Here is a 21010-nt window from a genome sequence, read left to right on the forward strand (position 1 = left end):
TTTATTCAGAAGTTAGCAATGCTGACTTCAGTGGAAGTTATTCCCAAGTAAATAATCTTGACTACAGGAATGCATTAACACGGCTTTATGAGAGTTCAATTAAATACAGTGGGGCTTACTTCTGAGCAGATATGTATGGGATTGCAATGTAAAAATATTAGGTTCTCACTGGCCTCTTTGCATAATTAGAAGGAAACCCCTTATAATTATGTTTAGTTGCTGCTGCATAGCTTTCTAAATGAGTATAGAGTTGGAAACTGAGGATACAAATTCCAGAAAGAAACAAAAATCTTAAATGAATCTCAGTATTCCAACTGGATATTTTCAGAGAAACAGTGATATTTATCCAGACTTCTTTCTTCTTTTTTCGCTAGCTGACAGGCCAGAATTCAAAGGATCATACAATAATAACTAAGCAACATAAACGTATTTGGCTAACAGCAATCTCTATGCTACAGGATAAATTGCTTTTCTCCTTTATTGATTATTCTGTTTAAGGACTCATAGCAATTTACAGCAATCCAATATGATATGCAGCAAATTAAAACATCTATCATAAATATCATTTACATCCAAATTGTAAACAATATAGAACAATAATAAATAACACAGCCAAAATACAAGACAAAATAGAACACAATATTTAAGCAGCTAACTAGTCACCAAATATTCTATGGGGAAAAAATTCCATTGTAAGCAGCTTCTGGAACATTAAGAGAAATAATATAAATCTTTGCTTTTTATTATTTTTTTTATTTTTATTTAATCAATTTATATGGCCACTCATCTTGCAATAGCAACTCTGGGTAATTACCATAAGGTTAAAAACTCATGTACAATAAGCAGCAATATACCTAATGGCAATTGAGGACAATATAAATCATCAGCAGATAACACATCAATCTCGCAGACAGTTAACCTTCCATGCCCAGGAAAACAATCATGTTTTTAAAGCTTTCTGAAATGCCAGCAGAGTTTGGGCCAACCAAATCTCAGGGGGGTATGATATTCTAGAGAGCAGGCATTGAAGCAGAAAAGACACACTTCCAAGGTCCCAGTAGATAGCATTGTTTAACAGACAAAATCTAGAGCACAACCCTTCTGTCGGACCTAATGGGACAAGCAGAAATAATCAGAAAGGCAGTCCTGAAAATAACCCAGCCGCATGCCATGAAGGTCTTTCTAGGTAACAATCAGCACCTTGAATTGTACCGGAAACATACTAGGAGCCAGTGCAATTCTCAGAGCACACACATAACACTAGCGTACTGAAGTGCACTAATAACCTCTCATGCTGCCACATTCTGGACCAATTACAGCTTCTGGATGTTCTTAAAGGGCAGCCCTGTGTAGAGAGTATTGCAGTAATCCACTCAGAAGGCAACTAAATTACCATGAGCAGTGCTTCCCAATCTGGGAACAGGCACAACCACAGCACAAGATGAAGTTGTGCAAAAGCCTAAATAGGAAAGACTGGACACAGTACAAAAATTGTCCAGTATGGTTGGGTTCATTGATGGTTTGCTTAATGGCACTATGGTCAGAGGTCAACTGAAGAAACCAACCAACCACTGAGCATGATAAACTAGTTTCAAAACTAGTCAAGGCAAAAAACTAATTTGAGTTAATTTAAAATTAAAATAAGTAATATGATTATTCTTACTGTATTTAATTATTTTCCCCTTCTGTATTATTAAAAATTACAATTGGTACTAAATTCTGAAGTGACTCTGGGGGCTACCTTTATGTATTTTAGGAACTTCAGGCAGCCTTGAAGCCTCAAGCTGTATGTTACTGAGCTTTCAAAAGTGGCTTTATGGCAGAGCAAATCCCCATTGTCTTGTTAACCAGAAATGTCAGTCAGGAAATGAACCTGAGACTTTTTCCTTCCCATTATTACAGCTGCATATTTATCCAAGGATGAAGTTAATTACTGAGAGACTTTAAAAAGTGTTTTACCTTCTTCTCCGCTAACCAAGTCACCCAACTGTTCATCAACTCCTGAGCACACCTGTGAGACAATTTCATTCTGAATATCCACAATGCCATCGAAGTTGGCCACATTAAAAACATGCTTCAGTGAGGGCTGGGATGCAATTAACTTCAGCTCTTTGGCATCTGCAGCTTTGATTCCTGGAAAATGGTAGCAATAACAACATTAAACAAGTTTGTCCAATCATGCTGCACATAACCATTCTTGTATTTGAGAATTTCAAATAGCTAATTGTGGTAGGAGATCCAAATCATTTCAATGACTTCTAATGAATTCTGAGATAGGAAACCTGGCTTCATTTCCCACTTCTGTCTTTTTCATACATTACTCTTGACATAATGAAAGCCTTCTGCATCAACACTTCAAACTACCTGTCATTACTGAGATAGAAAGAGAATGTCCACTTCTCTTCTTTTCTCAGTTTGACTATGTGGTGATTTATACTGTGAGATGAAATGACCTCTGACTGCTCTCCCTCTTTCAGCACGCAGATTGTTAGACACAGCATGTTCTTCTCTGTATTGTACATGGACATACACAGCCATGCAGCAATGGAACTGTATTGTGTCAGCATTATAGCAAATCTGCATGGCAGATCAAGAGAATAGTGCAATCATAGAGAAACACATTTATTTGCATCTTGGACAATCAAGTTTATACTATTTATTCAGCAAAGCAATATTTTAAAGCATTGTACTTTTGTTGATGTTATTGAAATTGTAGAAAATAAAAGTGATTTGGAGATTATTTTAATCTCTATGAAGTAATATTACAACAATTTATGGTATAGCTGGCATTCTACAAGCATGTTGCCACTAAATTAAAGAACCTAATCTAATCACCTATAATTTGCATAGGGGAAGTACATTTATATAACAAACAACTACACAGCTTTAAATTTTTCTCTGTGAATAAATTAGCAGCAGCAGCAACAATATAAAATTTAATATACCCAAAGAAAAGACTTCAACTCCAGTGCTACGAAGTTCTCTTGCAGGAATTTCTACTTCATCCTGAGACTTTCCATCCGTAATGATAATTGCCACTTTGGGAAAGCCTTTTCTTGCTCCAGCAGACTCAATAAATGCATTTCGAATCAGATAATCAATAGCTTCCCCTAAAATTACAAAATAAATTGTGATTTTTTTTAACCATTAATGTTCAGATCAAATTATAAAATCATGTAAGAGAGCACCATCCACCAAGAAAGAGAAAGTGGCAGATATCTGATTATCATTCAGGCTTTCTACATTATCAGCTGGAAGTTCATACCTGTCATTGTATTGCCTCCTTTATATGGTATTCTTCTTATCGCCTCAATAAGATCCCTTTTTCTGAAATACTGATTTAAATTGAATTCAGTCCTTGTATCAGTACTGTACTGGACTATTCCAACTCTTGTCTTATCTTCTCCAATATCAAAAGCTGATACAAGAGTAACGATGAAGTCCAATATATATCTAAAGTTATTTCTGCCCACACTCCAAGAGCCATCCACAAGAAAAACTAGATCTGTAACAGCACTAATGGAACACTCTGAAACATAATGGAACAGAACCATTAATTACACTTCACATATGCAACCATACATTATAAATGTATAATTTATTTGGGGTCCATGTGTGTGAATTAGATAGCTAGAAGATATTTGTTTGTTTGTTTGTTTGTTTGGCAAGATTTTTGGTTTGCCCTTGCTTGCTTCCTAGGGCTAAGGTCACCTAGCTGGCTTTGTGCCTAAGGCAGGACTAGAACTCACAGTCTCCCACTTTCTAGCCTGATGCTTTAACCACAACACCAAACTGGCTCTAGATAGAAGATAGCTAGATAACAATATGCATACGTTCCAACTTATGTAAAAGGTCCAATAATCCAGTGGACATTCACTCTCACAAAAAAGGAAGCTAATTTCCCCTGCCTCTTGCAGCCAACCCTTTAAGGGGGTCCTAGAATTTTCAGTGGGTGCAGGGGACTGAATATAAGGGGAAATAATGACTTTGGGCAGCTTACATGACATAAAAAACACAATACAGAAATAAACATCAAAAGATATGAATGTACAAGCTCAAAAGGGAAGCAGAGAACAAACCTAATCAACAACAAAATAACAGTATCTCATGGGTTTTAAGCAAACCACCTGCCCCATGCCCAGGATAATGCACATATGTGTCTCTTATTACATGAGTAAGGTAAAGGCGGTACATTTGTTAACCCTTTGTAATTGGAATCAGGCTCCAGCCTGTTCATTGACAGAAGGGTTCCTCTGAATCAAATTACAAATGGTTGGCATGTCTCCTGAGCCAAGCAAAAGTCTCACTGTTGTTCATAGTGTGGACATAGGTGGATCAAAGGATAAAATAAGTAAGGGAGAAAGGGAAAGAATACATTTGAAAGTGCCCAAAGCATGGGCAACAAAAGCTTTTAATAAAATAAAAGTTAACTTCCTTGGCCATCAAGAACAATCCATGAACCAAAGGGTGATACACATAAATTTTATATACTGCAGGATTTACATGAGATGGAAAGGGATCTTTTGTTTCATTCTCTTCCAATGTGGTACTTTCATATTTGTTGGACTTTAACTCCTAGATTTCCCAGCCAGAACAATGAGAATTATGGGAATTGAAAGAAAGCATACCTAAAGGGTGCCAGGCTTTAAAAAAATATGCTTTTTTTCCCCAGCCAGTAAAGATGCATTGTGAAGAGCCAAAACACATTTGTGCATCCTTAGGCAGTTTGGCTTTTGGCTATGCTGGCTTAGAAATAGATGCCTTGTTTTATTATATACCAGTAGCAACATAACAAAATTACTTACTTTGCAAATGAACTTCTTCAGTCTTCTTTTCTCTAGTTGTTACAAAGCCATCTGTTTGAACTAGAACAACAGAAGAGACAGGTTAATAAAGAACCAAAAACATTTCTTATAGGAATCTAAGGGTTGCTTTTCATTCATCTACTTTCTCCTCATTACAGGATATATTTGCAAGCCTGTTATGGTGGGAAATGAGTTGGCAAACAGGGGCATGTCATATTTAATTGGATCATTGTTTTTAATACCCAGCTCTCTTCTAAAGCCATAAGAAATTTAGACAATATATTGATGATGCCATTTGTGTAATGAGTTCATTGGAAGCAATAATTTTCTAAAGTGGAAAACTACTTTCTATGGATCTCTGAAAGTATAATGGGAGAAGAAAATGTTTAAATAAAACCTCAAATTATATACAAATACTACTACTACTATCATCATCATCACATGGAAAGGAATTATTGCTGATTTTTGAAATCTACATTCAGCATATTTATTTGCTAATTAAAACAAATTAAGTCCAACCTTAAAAGATAGAAGCCAAACCTCTACATATACAAATATATCTTTGTAGCAGTATTATAACTATATTCCAAGCTACATCTGGGTTAATTATGCAGACTTACTTGTAAGTTGTCCAGAGACAGGCATACTTTCTTCTACATTATTATATGAACTTATTGTTACAACATATTCAGTATCAGGTATGAGGTCCGTTAACAAAGTTTGGGTAGCTGTACGTGCTAAGGTAAATTCTCTACTTGGTCCATCTGCAATTACATAAATAGAACACAGCAGAATTTCTAAGTTATATATTAACCATTTATCATTCAAAAGTTACATATCAAGAAACAAATGTTAAAAACTCACGAACATTTGATTTCCTGAAAGAGCTAGCAATAACATGTTTGTGGTGCACATACTTTGAGCATCTTTCTGCAAAAAATGGATAAACTATTCTCATGTTGGCAAGTAGCCATTCAGGTAAAGTTCTTATCCTATCTCCATGATTATATCTTAGGGCAAAGAAGCTAAATTCCATGGGGAAACTAGGAAGTCTTTAAGGTCCTGAAATATCTTTTTTTTTAAATCATAGCTTTAAGAACCTTGAACAGTAAAACAAAATAAAAACAACAGCAAAAAGAATTGCCTATAGAATATGCCTCATTAAATGACAATATCCTGAGGCTATTGATCAAGCATATTTAGGCCTTGAATTCAACTGCCACAATACACAGCATGATCTGGTTCACACATCTGATACACATACTGAATAAACCAGAATTAGCCGGGTTCACAGAATACATTATATATGGTTTACAAAATAGAATGGCTGGGTTCACACAATACGTTTAGCCAAAGCCAAACAAACCAAATTAGAACATAGTGATGCCTAAAACCAGCATTCCATCCACTAAATATATTGTTGTTACTAGTTACTTAGGCAGATGTGAAAAAAAAGAAGGGAGTTATTAACATGCAAGAAAAATAAGGCCATTTAAACAGTTTGAAAAAGGAATTAATAGAGGATAGAGGAGGTTAAAAAAAGAGGGGGAAATGTTCCCAAAAAATGCCTCACAGGTTATTACAACCCATGGTAGGGGGTTTTTTCATATAGTACTATGCATTACAGACATTGTAGTATAATAGTTATAGTGCTGGATTTAAACTCGGGTGATTCAGGTTCAAGTTCCTACTCGGCTACAGAGCTCACTGGTTTTTGTCATGTGGATACAATTAGGGAAAGCCCCCACTGAAGCTGCCTTAGCAATCAAAGATAAGACAATACAAAAATGCAATAAATATCTGCAAGGGTACACATGATAAAACATGCATTGTGATAGAAAAGCCATTCCTTTCATACTTGCATCATGATGTCAGATGCAAGTACATAAGGGGCAGAGGTTAAACAAGTTTTTTCATGTTGACAAAATTTCAGCTTGGTGAAGTCACTTCTGAATCTTAATCAATTAAGACTACAATTCCATTAATGCTTACTAAAAGCCACTAAACTCAGAGCATTTTTCTGCTGCCTAGACATGAATAAAGTTGCGATATAATTTTCAGATACAATTTTCAACAAATTAAAGATGTTCCTTCTAATTTTTTCATACTGTATTTAGACATCCTCCACACTCAAAATCAACTAGAAAAAAGAGACAATTTAACAAAAGTACATTAATTCAGAACTGCAGGATTTTTTTCTAAAAAAGGATATTAAAACTTACCAGCTGCAGAGCTCACAGTTATCCTGTAACCTTCTATCGCATCAGATGGCCTTGCCCATGACATTTGAACAGTATTTTCATTTATAATTTTAAATTTCAAGTCTGAAGGTGGATTAACTGCAAAAGATTTATATCAAGCAAACGATGTTTAAATGATGAAGAAATTAATTTCATGATAATTTTAAAATATATCAAGCAAAGCTTGCTAAGACATGTCTTTGCATAAATTTGTTTCCAACACATATAAAGGTATGCTGTTGGCGAAGGGAGATTGCAAGCTGATGAACATGACAAAACATATCGAAGAGAATATGCATTACAGAGGACAGCACAGAACATTTGTTTCTTGAATTGCCAAGTCATTCAAGAATGGCTAGCAAAATCAAGCACAATAGAAAACACATTTCAATACATGTACAATGAGTTCACAGATAATAATCACATGTGCAAACGTTTCACAGCACGATTAAAAGAATGTTCTTAACATGCTGGATGCAACTCATAAAAGCATGCCAAATCACAACCTGCTTATAACACCATGAGATCATTTGAAAATAACATAAAATCCCTTTCAGTAAAGTGTCAGAAAATATATTACTCTTTGAAAATGATCTCTGCATATTTGTATTTCACTGAATCTTTATGTGTATTATGCAGAGAAAAATGTATTATGGGAAATGCAGTAAGATTTAAGTGGGTCTTTGCTCAGTTTACATCATACCTAAATTAACCCCTTATTTCCAAAAAGCCACCTAAGTAGCTTATCTTGTATATGCTGCTAATACATAAAATGGGAAATAAGACGTTACTAAGAAATTATTGATTATTTTCTGTCACATTTGAGTAAGTGTTGTATGCAAAACCAAGTTTTCTGACTGTTTACACCACTCTGCGGTACTAATCCTGTGGTGTAAACCATCCTTACTTAGCATTTTCATGTTCCCTGTGTAGCAGGTGTACCCATACTAAGAAATGGCATTTTAACACAAAATGCCAGTATGGTATTTCACACAACGATTGTTAATTATGGAAAGACAACATCAAGATCTACTTATAGACATTTATTTACAGAATGTAGAGAGGAAAACAAGGAAAAAAGCATCAGTGATCCAAACAAATTACTGTGTATCAATCTGTGGGGACCAGCAAGAAAATGAACTGAACATAGTACAGAAAGAGTTTACATATGCTATCTCACAGCATCATGCATGTATATCTATATATACATATAGATATAGATATATAGGTATATAGATATATATATATATAGATAGATTATATATAGATATAGATATATGAAAGTCATTTTTATTATTTTAATTTAGCTTCCATAGTGGGCAAAAGCCTCCATGTACAAGGATCATTGCGCAAAGACATTACATAATAATATTTTATAATGATATTCTCATGTTAAATCAGTCATGCAAAGTCATGCAGTACTGTACTGATTCACTGTCAGTGCATGGTATGCGTACTATAAATAGATAAGATTTAACTACTATACACAAGGTTTAATAAAGGAATATGAGATTCAGCCATACTTTCCTTGACACTTCTGATTGATTGGCAAACACTGGAAACCACCTATTAGGGTTTTCTTGAAAGATGTCCACTTTTGCGTAATTAAAGATTAAAAAAAAATATTTAAGAGTGGACTAATTAGAAATCAATAAATAAATGTTAAATATGCTACAATGACAATCACATTAATATAGCTCTGCTGATTGTAAGGGCACTGTATTACTGTACTGTGCTTTGCAAGTGATTAACCCTTTAAAACCTAAATAAAAGTTTAATGCACTTGTGAGTCAGCAACTTGAGGATTTTAAAAATACTGTCTGCTTCTTAATGTATGGCCATTTCCAATGAAACAGGATAATATGGCTTGGTGTCATTGCTACCACAAGTAATAGTAGTACAAGAACAAATGTTATTTTTCTCTTATTGTCCATACACAGGCAGTGAGATTAGAATATTAATCTGCGTGCACAATTGATTCTTCATTCTACTTAAGACACTCATACTAATGCCATAAAAAAAAAATCAGTTAGGTAGCATCTAATTCATGCAACACATGTTAATAATAGCATTAACATTTTAAAGAATACCATTATAAAATATTCTTTCCAAAGCAATGGCTCAGGACAAATTTAATGCAAAGGCAGAGACAACTGACCTGAGCATGCTCTTTTTTAAAAAAAAAATGAGTACATGGGAAAAAATAGCACCACCAACCTTGAAGGTAATTTGACCTGAAGCAGCAGAGGCCTTAGGCTGTAACTGCTGAAGGACAGCAGCAGCCCAGCTTGATGAGATCCAATGACCGGATTCCAGATAAACTGAAAAGGCTAACTGTGGGGAAAAGTCTTCAACATTTTAAAAATCTGTAATCTGATTTACAAAAACTCAAATGTGACACTTAGCATTTCATCATGAATGTTACTTCTATCTTGTATGAAATTATCGGGTTATCTGTTATAAATGAAAAGATGCAACTTCTTTTTTTTTTCCATAGAAGTCCATAAGAAATGTATGTCAGGTTGCTAGATATGACACTACCCATTTCCACCACAATCGAATTCTACCTGTGCCACGTTCAAAGTAAACGGAAGGCCATCATTGAATCAAGTGTGGCTTACTTCTAAGCTAAGCATGCAGAAGATTGAAGCTTTTTCTGTTTAGCCTAGTCTTTTTCTGACTTCACTCCCACTGAATTAAGTGCCTATTGTTTTCCTCTAACAGGGCAGCTTTAGAATGTATGTCCTGGATCCAAAGAACCATGCACCTTATTTGGTGGTCCAAGAAGACTTTGGGGATTTTCCTTCTGAAACAACTTTGCTTATGCACTGCAGCAAACTGCTTTTTAAACTAGATGTTTATAAAGCAAATTTCTCTGACAGGGCATGGACACTTTTTATGTGTGAAGAAAAAAGTTGTGAAAATCCCACTAAGCATGCACAAGCCCTTGGTTATGCATAAACTAATTCTTTGGATCTTAGCCTGTTTCAGTAATCACAATAACACGGTGATTAAAGAAAGCTGTTTTCAGAATAGAGGAGGAAAACAAAACTTGCTCTAAAATGTGGTATAGTAAGCCCCCATTTTGATTATATTATTCTCACTGCCATGAGACTTTCAAGCAATTGAAGCTCAACAACGAAAGCTAAATTTTACCACAATCTTGGAGAAAAGGAATATACTGCATATATATACATTTTGTTTGAGAGCCGATTTTATTATTTATCTGTACTCTTCAGAGTATGCATGCATTTTCTTCTCAGGTATCTACATAAAATATGTTGTTTAACAGCCCAGAAGAGGATTTCTGAATCTCCTAATAGATCGTCCCATATAGTACCCAGAATATTGCAGCACAAAGTAAAAATATGGATATATATTAATTAAGGTGTATTAATTATCTTCCTCCACCTATTACCATTTCAGCCAAACTAAAAGACCTAATAGTTATTATGTAACCTGTTCAGACAATTGTTTTATTAGAACTAAAAAGAAAATGCATTCCATTTTTTTAGATTGCCTATCTGCAATTATTTTGATTAATAAATACAGTTGAATAAGATGTTAACAGATTTAACATTTAATTTAATAGATGTTAACAGTTGTTCTATAATATGGTCTGTGCAAAGTAAACAGTGAGGTTCAAAAATAATACAAAAGGAGACTAGACTCAAATTACAAGTTCTGTTCCTGTAACACAAAATTCAGTGGACTGGGCTCATTGTCTTGTGTATGTGTGTTAATTCTGCTATTTCTTAGCATTTCATTTTATATGGGACTATAATACTCCCATACATTTTAAAATATATTTTATTGCTTCTAACTTAAATTTAAAATAAATAGAATATGTCACTCAGGCAGGATATGTAGATTGGATATGTCCATATCTATTGCTGGTTTCTGGGTCATTTTTCAGTATATTTAAATTTGAAATGTAAGCTATTGTAAGGGAAACCCATATTAAGTGGAGAAAAAGCAAACCTAAATGCCGTGACTGGGGTGACCCTTGAAGACTGTCCCCCTCCTCATTTTTAAAAAAATAAAAGTAGAAGAAAAAAACCTGACCACCATTCATAAAGGAGTTTCAGGAGGTAGTTCCATGAAAATCAGTGGGACATAAAACAAAGATACTTGTTTAGATGTGGATTTATTATAATTGCTTCGGCCTAAAAGATGTCATCCTTCCAGACATTTCATGAAAACTAATGAAACTACTCAAAGAAAAGAAACAAAATGACCTTACTAGACCAAGACCTAAAGTCCTGCAGTCATAAATGGCAAAATGTACAATCAAATTAGATATTTGGAAATTAGAGATCATAAAGAATGTATTACATCGTAAGGGAGGAAACAGCCAATAAAGATGGACGCGTAATTCATAATAGTGCTCTTTTGGGAAAGTTACCAGATTTTTCTTCCCAGTATCTGGGACTAAGACCAGACAAAACAAGAGATACGGCAGTGGCACCAAGATTATGATATATTATAACCAAATATTTTACAAATGAAATATGAGAAATGAGGATGGAACAGCAGTAATTCAAAAGACAGAGAACAATTTGGAACATGATTTAATATATAGAAAAATGTAAAAAGAAAACACCTACTTTAAACAGACACAGAGAAAGATGATTACAGCATAGTAAAGTTTAATTTGTAAAACTAAAAAGAATACCTTTGCTAAATTCTTCATAAGACTATTTATTTTAAAAAATAGTTACCAGTGCTGAGTACCTGTTCTACTGGTTTGACTGGCATGTAGGCAAGTTGAAAGAGAGGTCAAACTTATTCTTATCATTCTTCAGCCCTCTTTAGCTCAATCCTCAACCCAATCAGGATTCTGAACCACTAGGAGCATAAAACAGATTCCCTCTGGTCTTCAAACTTTCTCCTCTCTCCAGACAGGGGCCATATGTGACTGTGGTGGCAAAGCCAGTAGCTGTCATCCTATTCCTTTTCTATATTTCATTGCAATCACAATGAAATAACACCTAGAAACAGCTGATCTTTGGTCTCTTGGTTATCTTTATTCCTTACACTAAATAATAAATCAATTTCTGAGTTGGATTTCTTCATATTTTCTATAAAATGGCACATGCCAATGTTCCACATAAGGGAAATATCATCTCCCCATGCATAGGAATCAAAGACATCAATGAGAAGCTAGATTTGGGTATAGATCAGTTTTTCTCAACCTTGGCAACTCTAAGATGCGTGGACTTCAACTCTAGAATCTGCCAACTCCTAGAAAGTTGCCAAGGTTGAGAAACATTGGTATAGACATTTGGTTTTACCTATTTATTTATTTATTTATTTATTTATGGGGGTAGAAGAGGTTGGTGGACTAGCCCTGTAAGCTGCTTACCTGCAGTCTAAATTGATATAGCTCAAATATACAGTAGCTGTATCAGTGCACAGGTTTTTTTCCCTACAGACTAGCATTAGAACTTCAGTGTGATTAAGAAACAATGAATATGGCTTGAGACTATGTAACTAAAGAAAATGAGTTATACAGAGAGGAGCAGTAATTAAAATGAAGTTTCCTCTAAGGTGAGCTCAACTTTTGGTGACTTCCCATGTAGAAATTAACAAATAGTGCTTGTCAATTGTTCTCATTGAGTTCTACAGGTTAACTAATTAGCCTGAATTTGGGCCCGCTTAGCCCATGAAAAGGAAATTGAGAGGAGGTCACTGGGGGAAATGATCAGAATCAGCCTAAGTTGTATGAAATCCTGAGCAAGACACCATTTTGAAGCCCATCCCAGTCAGTCTGCAGGGCTTTAAAAAGTGTTTTCAGCACTGTAATATTTATGTTTATAGTTCTTAATAGCATCCTTCAAAGCACAACCATGATCTAGTAATGTATGCCTACCACATCCTATCAAAGAAGATACTGAGCAAGAATAATAGTTGAAAACTAATTGTCAGAAGCCATATTTGTAGTTATTCCCCAAACAATATGTGACACGTTGAGGAAAAGGCCAATATGTTTCTGTTTTTTTTTTGGGGGGGGGTCCTTCGTTTGTTTACTGATTCCAAGCCAGTGACCCTTTCAGCTCAACTCCCACACATGTGAGCGTCCAGCTCCATTCTTAAAGCCAGACCTGGAAATCATTCTTGACCATCGTCATTATCTAAATTAAGCAACTATCAGTTCCTAAGTAAGGAGACTGGGAAAAGCCACACAGAGGGAGTGCGGCAGAACCAACATGCTCAAAGATGATTTCCCATGGTGGGAGAGTTCACCTTCTTCCCATTCAATGCCCCTGACGGTAGGGAAGGCATCTGGTATGTGGTTCCAGCCAATGCTTCTGGGCTGACATTGCCAGGTGCCATCAGCAGGGCTTTGCCCTTGATCCTTCACCTTTCTAAGTGTGGTGGGCATCTTAGGGGGAGAAGTGGCCATCCTAGGAAAAAAACCCAGACTGAAATAGCTAGATAACACTCCTGTCATTGGCAGGAAGGAAGGAAGATTTGAATAACAGCAGCAGGAAGGTATTGCCAAAATGAAAATGCAATTGGTATCCTGGAGACTATTTAATTAAGAACTAAGAAAATGTTTTTTTTCTTTTTTCTTTTCTTCACATGGTCTTAGGAGGGCTTGAGAGATAGTGCTATTATTCCCTTTTCAATGCTAGGTAATTAGTATTCCCAATCCCCAGATTCCCATCTCCAGCAGAGATGGTACCAAAGGCTCCTTAGACTCCTTTGCAGAACCCAGAGCTGGCTCTGCATCAGGATCAATAGAACAGAAGGGTGACTCTTTTAAACTATTTTAGAAATGATACCTAACCTAATGGGTTTAGTAACCCAATCTGAGCCATTTTAAAAAACATATCTGAAAAAGAAATGACATTTACAGGGCACATTCTTCTCGCCCATTCAGTTTAAATGTCTCCTCTGAGAAAGCAGCAGGCAAAGAAACTGCTCTGCAATCTTTCATTTAAATCTGTACCAGAGAGAGTTATCTCCACAGAGAAAAAATTCAAATGCCTATAGCATCTGTGGAATCCCAAGGTTGGTTTTGCTTTTTGGTTTTGTTGGAACGTATAATAAAAACAGAAGCTAGCAAGAATTTGGAAAGGATTGATGAGATCAAGCCTGCCTGCAAAACAAAAAACAAAAAAAAAAAAATACAAGTCCTGTCAACTTCTGCAGGCAGCAATTTGAGAAATGTGGCCACAAGTTAAAATCAACTACAAGTATGTCAGTCAGTTAAGAGGATATGTGGATAGGGATTATGGTGTGGGCTTCCCCATGTTCAAGACACTTTCATACCACTCTCCATGGTAATGGAGTGAATTAGCAGTGGCATAGTGAGACAAGAATTCCCATAAATGAGGAAAGGGGGCTCCAATGAGTCTCAGAGTGTCCCAGTGTTGCGAAGAAAAGACTAGCTTCATTACAGCAGGAAATATAGTGCAGCTGAGGTAGAAACAAATTAACTCGGCTTTATAACATAGCTATTATTATGTGATCACAGAGTCCCAAACTACTTTCAAATGGATACAAGGTTGCATAGCAGCATACTTGGTGAAATCATAGTTGAACTGAGAAGGAAACAGATTAGATGGGCCTGTCCCAGTTTCAGGCTGGGTTATAGTACTGAGAAGGCATTGATTGCACTTGTAGATGACCTCTGGTGGGCCCAGGATTGGGCTAGTGTATCTGTACTGGCCCACTGACTTTCAATACTATTGATTATGGTATTGATTGATGGACCAGCTGAGGGGTTGGGAATAGGGGAGCATGATTCTTCAATGGTTCTCCTCCTTCTTCCAAGGTAGATGATTTCAGTCAGTGTTAATAGTGGGGGCTACTACTTTGTGGAATTCCACCGGGCTTGTGGGATGCCTAGGAAGTGCGCCTTCTCTGTCATGGTGCCTGCCTTACTGTGCAGAACAACTTCTACCCTGAGATTTGACGACCCTAACCCTGGTGGCTTTCCAGAATGCCTTGAATACCTGACTCCCCAAGCATTGGGGCTGGGATGTTAATGAACCCCAGCACGTGCACATTTATTTTATGGTTAGGGAGTTTGTACGTGGGCCTTGACTTGATTCTTTCAACTTATTTTGTTGCTTTGCTTTGATCTTCACCACCCAGAGTTCCATTAGATAGGCAGGTATATAAATTTGTTTAATAAATAAAATTCTGTAACCCAGATTACCAAAAAACTCTTTCAAAAACAACTTATATGTGAGAAATAAAAAGCAAAAGTGCACATATTGATCAATTTTTTTTAAAAAAAACCTAAAAATTCACACTACAAAAACTATAAAATAATTTTCTAAGAACTAACTAAAATATCACACTTTTGGAATTCACCATATTTTGTTTCATCAGGTTAGATCTTTGCTGCTACTCTTTCCCTAACTAGGAAACCAAGTATTTCATTTAAGAGTGGAGATAGATCTAAGTAACAGAAATACTTTATACAGTACTTGTAAAAATGGGAGGCATTCCCATTCCATGTTTGCCCTAGGATCTTAGATTTAACTTGATAATGCAGTGTTTTCATTCAATCTGAAATTCGGATTTTGAAATTAGATCTAAACACTACAACACGTAGCCTAATTCTTATTCATTCTTTTTTTCTCTCTTTCTCTCATTTCCTATTTTTTCTGCCTTTTAGCCTGATGGAGATTCAGGAAAACCTGAAAGCTTATACTACTTTATTGCTTTTTGTGTGATAAAAGGATTGCCCAAAATGGTATCTTTTAATGAGATTTGTATCTCTCAAACCAGCATATTCAATTTGGTTCCTGCCCAGAGTTGAAGAGCAACAGGATGGGGAACGTTTCTCTAATTTACATATGCTAATTCATATTCTTCTTTCCAATGAAACTGACAATTCATTTGACATTTTGAACAGTACGGATGTTCATGCAGCTTGGGGGTACCTGTTCTTCAATAACTTATTTGTTATCACAGAAACACAAGGAAGGAATTTAAATTATTAGGTTACAGATGAACAGTGGACTGAGGCTATTCGGCATTTAAAACAAGCAAATGAAAACACTGCCTTTGAACCAATGTCAGGACTAAATTCTGCAAACTCTTCCAATATACTAATGAAGACAACTCTAGGGAGCTATGGTACCAAATGATATTTTTTAGATGCTCTGAAATATGCTGAATGCTACTGCCCCATCCTTAAAATGTTAAGTGTACAATAATGTATACAGCACTATTAAGGAATCTAATACTTAATAAATATGCACACTCCCCAAAAAAGAATATACCTGCTTGCAATAAAAAATCTGATTGTAAAGGGAAAAAAGGTGGGAAATTTAGGTAGCAAATTCTTAGATAAAATAATGGGAATGATATGGCAAACAGGACTAGACACAAGGGTTGATTTCCAAAATTAAGAGATGATGAAAAGAAGGCCAACAATAGAAGGACCGATACTGGATAAAAATATTTTCTATCACTCTGTAAAAATATGAGCTAATTACTGCCTCCCCATGGATAAAACAGCAAGAATAAATTATTTCCTACCCTCTGTTAATTAGGAGCACTATTTCCCCAATATATAAGAATTCTTATACAACACAAATCAAGACCTCCACTCAAATTGCAAGATTATTTGTTGTCATGTGCAAAAAGGGCAGTGCAGGGCAGTGCCAAATTTGGCAACCCAACATTCTCAAGGAATAGCTTGAGTGGACGAAAGAGATGGTTGGAGAGTAGTTGAAGTAACAGAATGTCCCTGTTTTGCCACTACTTCTCCAACTAGGGATGATTTTGTAGGGCATATGTTTAAGTAGCAAATTGATAGGAGGGAGGAGGCATTGCAGTTGAGGTAGGTGAGAAAGTATATTTAATTTGCGAGATTAAAAGAGAGAGAAAAATCACAAATTTATTGTACAGTGTTTCCAAATGGTTAACCCAGTACACTGGATGAGACTCAGTCTGTGTGGGAGCAAAGGCAGGAAAGTTTTGAGTGTCCGCAGGGACCAAGGTCTCGCTCCCAGAACAGGAGCCAGGGGTTGCTCTCTCCCTGCTTTGTCCCAGATGAACTGACTCACCAAGAAGAGGGCTTTCCTCCCCTCCCCTTCCATTCCAAACAAAACACACAGGCAGCCAGATTTTGTTGGAGTGCTTTATTTTATAAACGCGTCAAAATAATTTTTTTTTTAAGAGCAGACACATGTATCTTGTATATATTTGCAGTACAAAGAAAAGCAATTAAGCAATGAGAGGGTGTGGACAAGGGCTTCAGGGCTTCTCCTGTTACTAAGGAGAAGTTTCAAGTTGGCACAGGAATCTTCCTTCTCCTTGATCACTCTTCAAAAGAAAGGGAGAGAGAAAAAGAAGAGCAGTGGAGGGCGAAGGCCAGCTCCTGATTGCAACTGACATCTAGTGTGGACAGCACACCAGAAAGACCACAAAACAGGGAAAAGAGAAGAGCTACTCTGCCGGAGTTGCTCTATGGAAATAAACAAACTACAGAAAGAAAGAGAACACAGAGAGAAGCGGATACGAAACAACAGTTACGCTCAGAGAGCAACTGTTGCCTTGTTTAATTCTGCACCATCACTTTCATGGAATAAAGGACAGAATTATTTACCTTCAGCTTCAATTGAACAAAGGAGGACAGCTGCACATATGGCTGCGACAGCTGCTGCACGGAGCCTTATCTTCATTGCTGCTGTTTTGGATCACAACCACATGAATAATTCTAAAAATAGGAAAAGAAAAAAAATAGAGACTCAATACCATGGGTTTTTTAAAGCAGATGGAATGGAGAGGAAGTCATATGGCAAGGAGGGAAGGAAAGTTCGAGATCAGCTTTCTCCAATTTGTGCACTCCAGACTAGTAGAATCTCCTTCATTCCCACCTACTGTACTGGAGGATACCAGGCTAGAAAAGACTGTTTTAGATCCCTTTGTTTACCATAGTCAACTTCCCTTTTAAGTAGAAACCATTTTTCCCCGCCAACACATTTTGCACCAAGTCAGTATTTTTTGACTAGGAGCTATCCCACCCTCTCCAAACTCCAAAACTCATCACTGCTTGCTACTCTGGATCTAGGAATAAAAGGAAAAAAATATAGGTATACAAGTAGTTCTTGCTTATCAACCACTCGTTCAGTGACTGTTTGAAGTTACAACAGCACTGAAAAAGGAGATTTACAACCAGTCCTCAAAGTTGCGGCCATCATAGCATCCCTGCAGTCATGTGATTGCGATTTGGGTGCTTATCAATCAGTGCACATTTACAATGGTCACAGCATCCCACAGTCATGTGATCACCATTTACAACCTTCACAGCCAGCTTCCAACAAGCAGAATCAGTGGGGAAGCCAGTAGGAAGTCGCAAATCGCAATCACATGATGTTGCACTTAATGACCACAGGTGATATGCTTAATGACTGCATCTGGAACTGACATTGTAAGTTGGTTCAGTCACGTGACATTTCACTTTACTACTGTGTCGCTTAGCGACAGAGCTCCCAGTCCCAATTGTGGTCAGTAAATGGACTTCCAGTGAAGAAATGGTGAACTAAAGATGGCTCCATTAAAAGTGGAGCCAATGACTATGGTGGAATGAAGAGTCAGCAAGTAGACTGGCTCTACGTAATTTCTCTCTGGACAAGGAGAGGACTTGAGATTGCCCACAAGTGCTCCAGACAATTGCTCCTCACGAGGAGACCACACGACAGCAGTCTCCGGGTTTAGACCTCTGGGAGATGATGGAATAGACATCTTGCTCAAACCATGGTTGGCACCTTTGAAAGGACATTAAGTTCACATACTTTCTTTTCTAATCATTTTTGGAAATTGCTTGTTAACTGCTTTTAAGCTAATAGGAGCCTTGGGTGGACAAGTCTGAAAACACTGGGTGAGTTTTCTTTAATCCTTAGTGAAAGAAGTTTAAATACAGGTTTAAGGACTTTAAAAAAAACATTTTTTTGGAATTAACAGCAAAAGGGTAATTAGAATTTTGATTTTGGGAACTTACAAATGGACTAAGGGTCCAGATGGATTTGAAATAAGATTTCGGAATTAATTATAAGAATCCTTCCCATGGGAAAATGCTTTTGTTTAAATTCTCTTTAAAAAAATGATAGGATGAGACTTTGAAGGTTGGACACTAGAGGGAACGAGAAAGAACTAAAGATTACAATTAAAGGAGAAGAACACTTAAATTTGACTTACTAATGCAGAATGGAGCAAGATATTTTAACATTGGACATACTGAAGGATATTTTTGAATAACGGACCCAAAAATTAATTTTAAGAGAGTCTGCCTCTATAACTAGACAGTATTTAAAAGATGTTATAAAAGAGGAACAAGTTTTACTGGACAAGACTGAGACTGATCTGAAAGTGGGCTTAAAAATGACAGGCTACAAGAATGAGATGGAAACAGATGCTACACTGGACATACAAAAGAAACAGGTTGATGTCTTAATAATTAAAAGGAATATGCAAATAACAACCAAGAGAGTGACCTGTATAATTTTCCTATTTTGGATTTACAAAAGAGGATTGTTAAAGCTCTGAAGAATTTTGTGAGACGTGATCAAAAAAAAATGAAAAGAAATCATGTTCTAGGACATTATTTGAAGGGACTAAAGATCAAGATTGTTAAAAGTAAAAGGAAGGAATATAAAGTTGGTTTATTTGATTAAGGTTAAAATAGATGTGTTGTTATTTCTGGTAACCCTTAGTGGACTTTTGCTGACGTCAAGACTGAAATGATGAGGCTTTAAGGATTTGTTTATAGCTAAGAGTGGGATATGGGAAGAAGAGATCATTTGTTGTATTTTAAGACAAGGTGATGTTACTAACCTTGTTTTGAAAAGGGAAGTCATTTCTTTACTTATTTCTTTTTCTTTACTATATTCTTATTTTTCTTTTCTATTTTTTCTATTTTCTTTTTCTTTTCTGCATCTTCTATTTTTTCTTTTATTTTCTCTTTTTTAGTTTGTATTAATTTTTCATCAATGTAATTTTTAATAAAATTACTATGAAATAAACCAGTTGGGGTCAGTAAGTGAGGACTATGTACTATCAATATTCATGAGGCATATGGAGTAAAACAATGGCAGCAAAGCAATATAATCTTGGGAGTTTTCTTCTTTTAAATTAATGTATAATTCACATTAAATTTTCTCTAAATATGATCACATAATTCACCATATATTCACACTGCTCCAGTTAATGAGGGAAAAATCAGTCCTCAATTGCCTATCTTGAATACTGTTCCAAATGCCTTGCATAACTAGCTTCAGAGTATGTCCCATTGTACAGTGAATGACCTCACCCTTCAAAATTGCCTGGCAAATTTCCTATCTTCTCCTAAGAGTACTGAGCCAATATAAAGCAACATTCTGAAACTGAAGTAAGTGGCAGAGGTCCCCACCCACTTTATGAATAGACATCATCTTCTTTTTCCAGGAGTAGATAGAACCTCTGTCCATTAACTGTAATTTTGGAGAATTTCATTGAGATCTGTAGTTATCTTTTAAGTACAGCTAAACTGAATTACTTAATTTCATTAAGTTCTAAAATTTTGTATGTAATAGTACAACATATTCTGAATCTTGCAAGTCTGAAAATAGAAATCTCCCACAGTCTCTTTTTACAGCCTGATAGGTTAGGGAGGATCCTTTCTGAGTTTCTTTCTCTGCCCATAATGCAGCTTTGGCTATGCATCGTCCCCTTAGCTGATCATTCCCTGGGCAGCATCTCTTCCCCCTGTTTCACAAGGCCATTCCCACATACCATTAAAGGTCCAGATAAATTCAGAATATAGAAACTTTTACGATAACATTTTAGAATTAACTGTAAAGAACAAATGACTTCTTGTGGGAAATAGATCTGTTTTGGTTTTTGCAAGACATAAGATAAGTAATTTTGTTATTTTAAAAACTGGACATTAGAGGGGACTAAAGATTCTAGGCAGAGGAAAAAAAACCACAAGCCTACCTTTTGTGTTAATTAACTGGG

At 36.1% G+C, this 21010-nt stretch overlaps 1 protein-coding gene across 7 annotated transcripts in view; it reads right to left on the minus strand.

The window, feature by feature from the left end:
- The window catches only part of COL12A1 (collagen type XII alpha 1 chain), a 145920-nt gene that overhangs the window by 116538 nt on the left and 8372 nt on the right, over window positions 1-21010 (minus strand). For 6 of the 7 annotated variants that reach the window (XM_007426960.3, XM_007426961.3, XM_007426962.3 and 3 more), the window contains exons 2-8: window positions 17622-17732; window positions 7028-7144; window positions 5426-5569; window positions 4806-4865; window positions 3266-3529; window positions 2946-3110; window positions 1960-2133 (exon numbers count right to left, since the gene is read on the minus strand). In XM_007426960.3, the coding sequence (XP_007427022.2) occupies window positions 1960-2133; window positions 2946-3110; window positions 3266-3529; window positions 4806-4865; window positions 5426-5569; window positions 7028-7144; window positions 17622-17697 (1000 nt within the window). In that variant the 5' untranslated portion in view covers window positions 17698-17732. The remainder of the gene's footprint in view (window positions 1-1959; window positions 2134-2945; window positions 3111-3265; window positions 3530-4805; window positions 4866-5425; window positions 5570-7027; window positions 7145-17621; window positions 17733-21010) is intronic. The other variant, XM_088137797.1, reaches the window with a different exon arrangement.

Source organism: Python bivittatus, unplaced genomic scaffold, assembly GCF_059951505.1.
Source record: "Python bivittatus isolate LINGU-HERP-01145 unplaced genomic scaffold, Pbiv_v1 ctg000020_np1212, whole genome shotgun sequence".
Lineage (NCBI taxonomy): Eukaryota > Metazoa > Chordata > Lepidosauria > Squamata > Pythonidae > Python > Python bivittatus.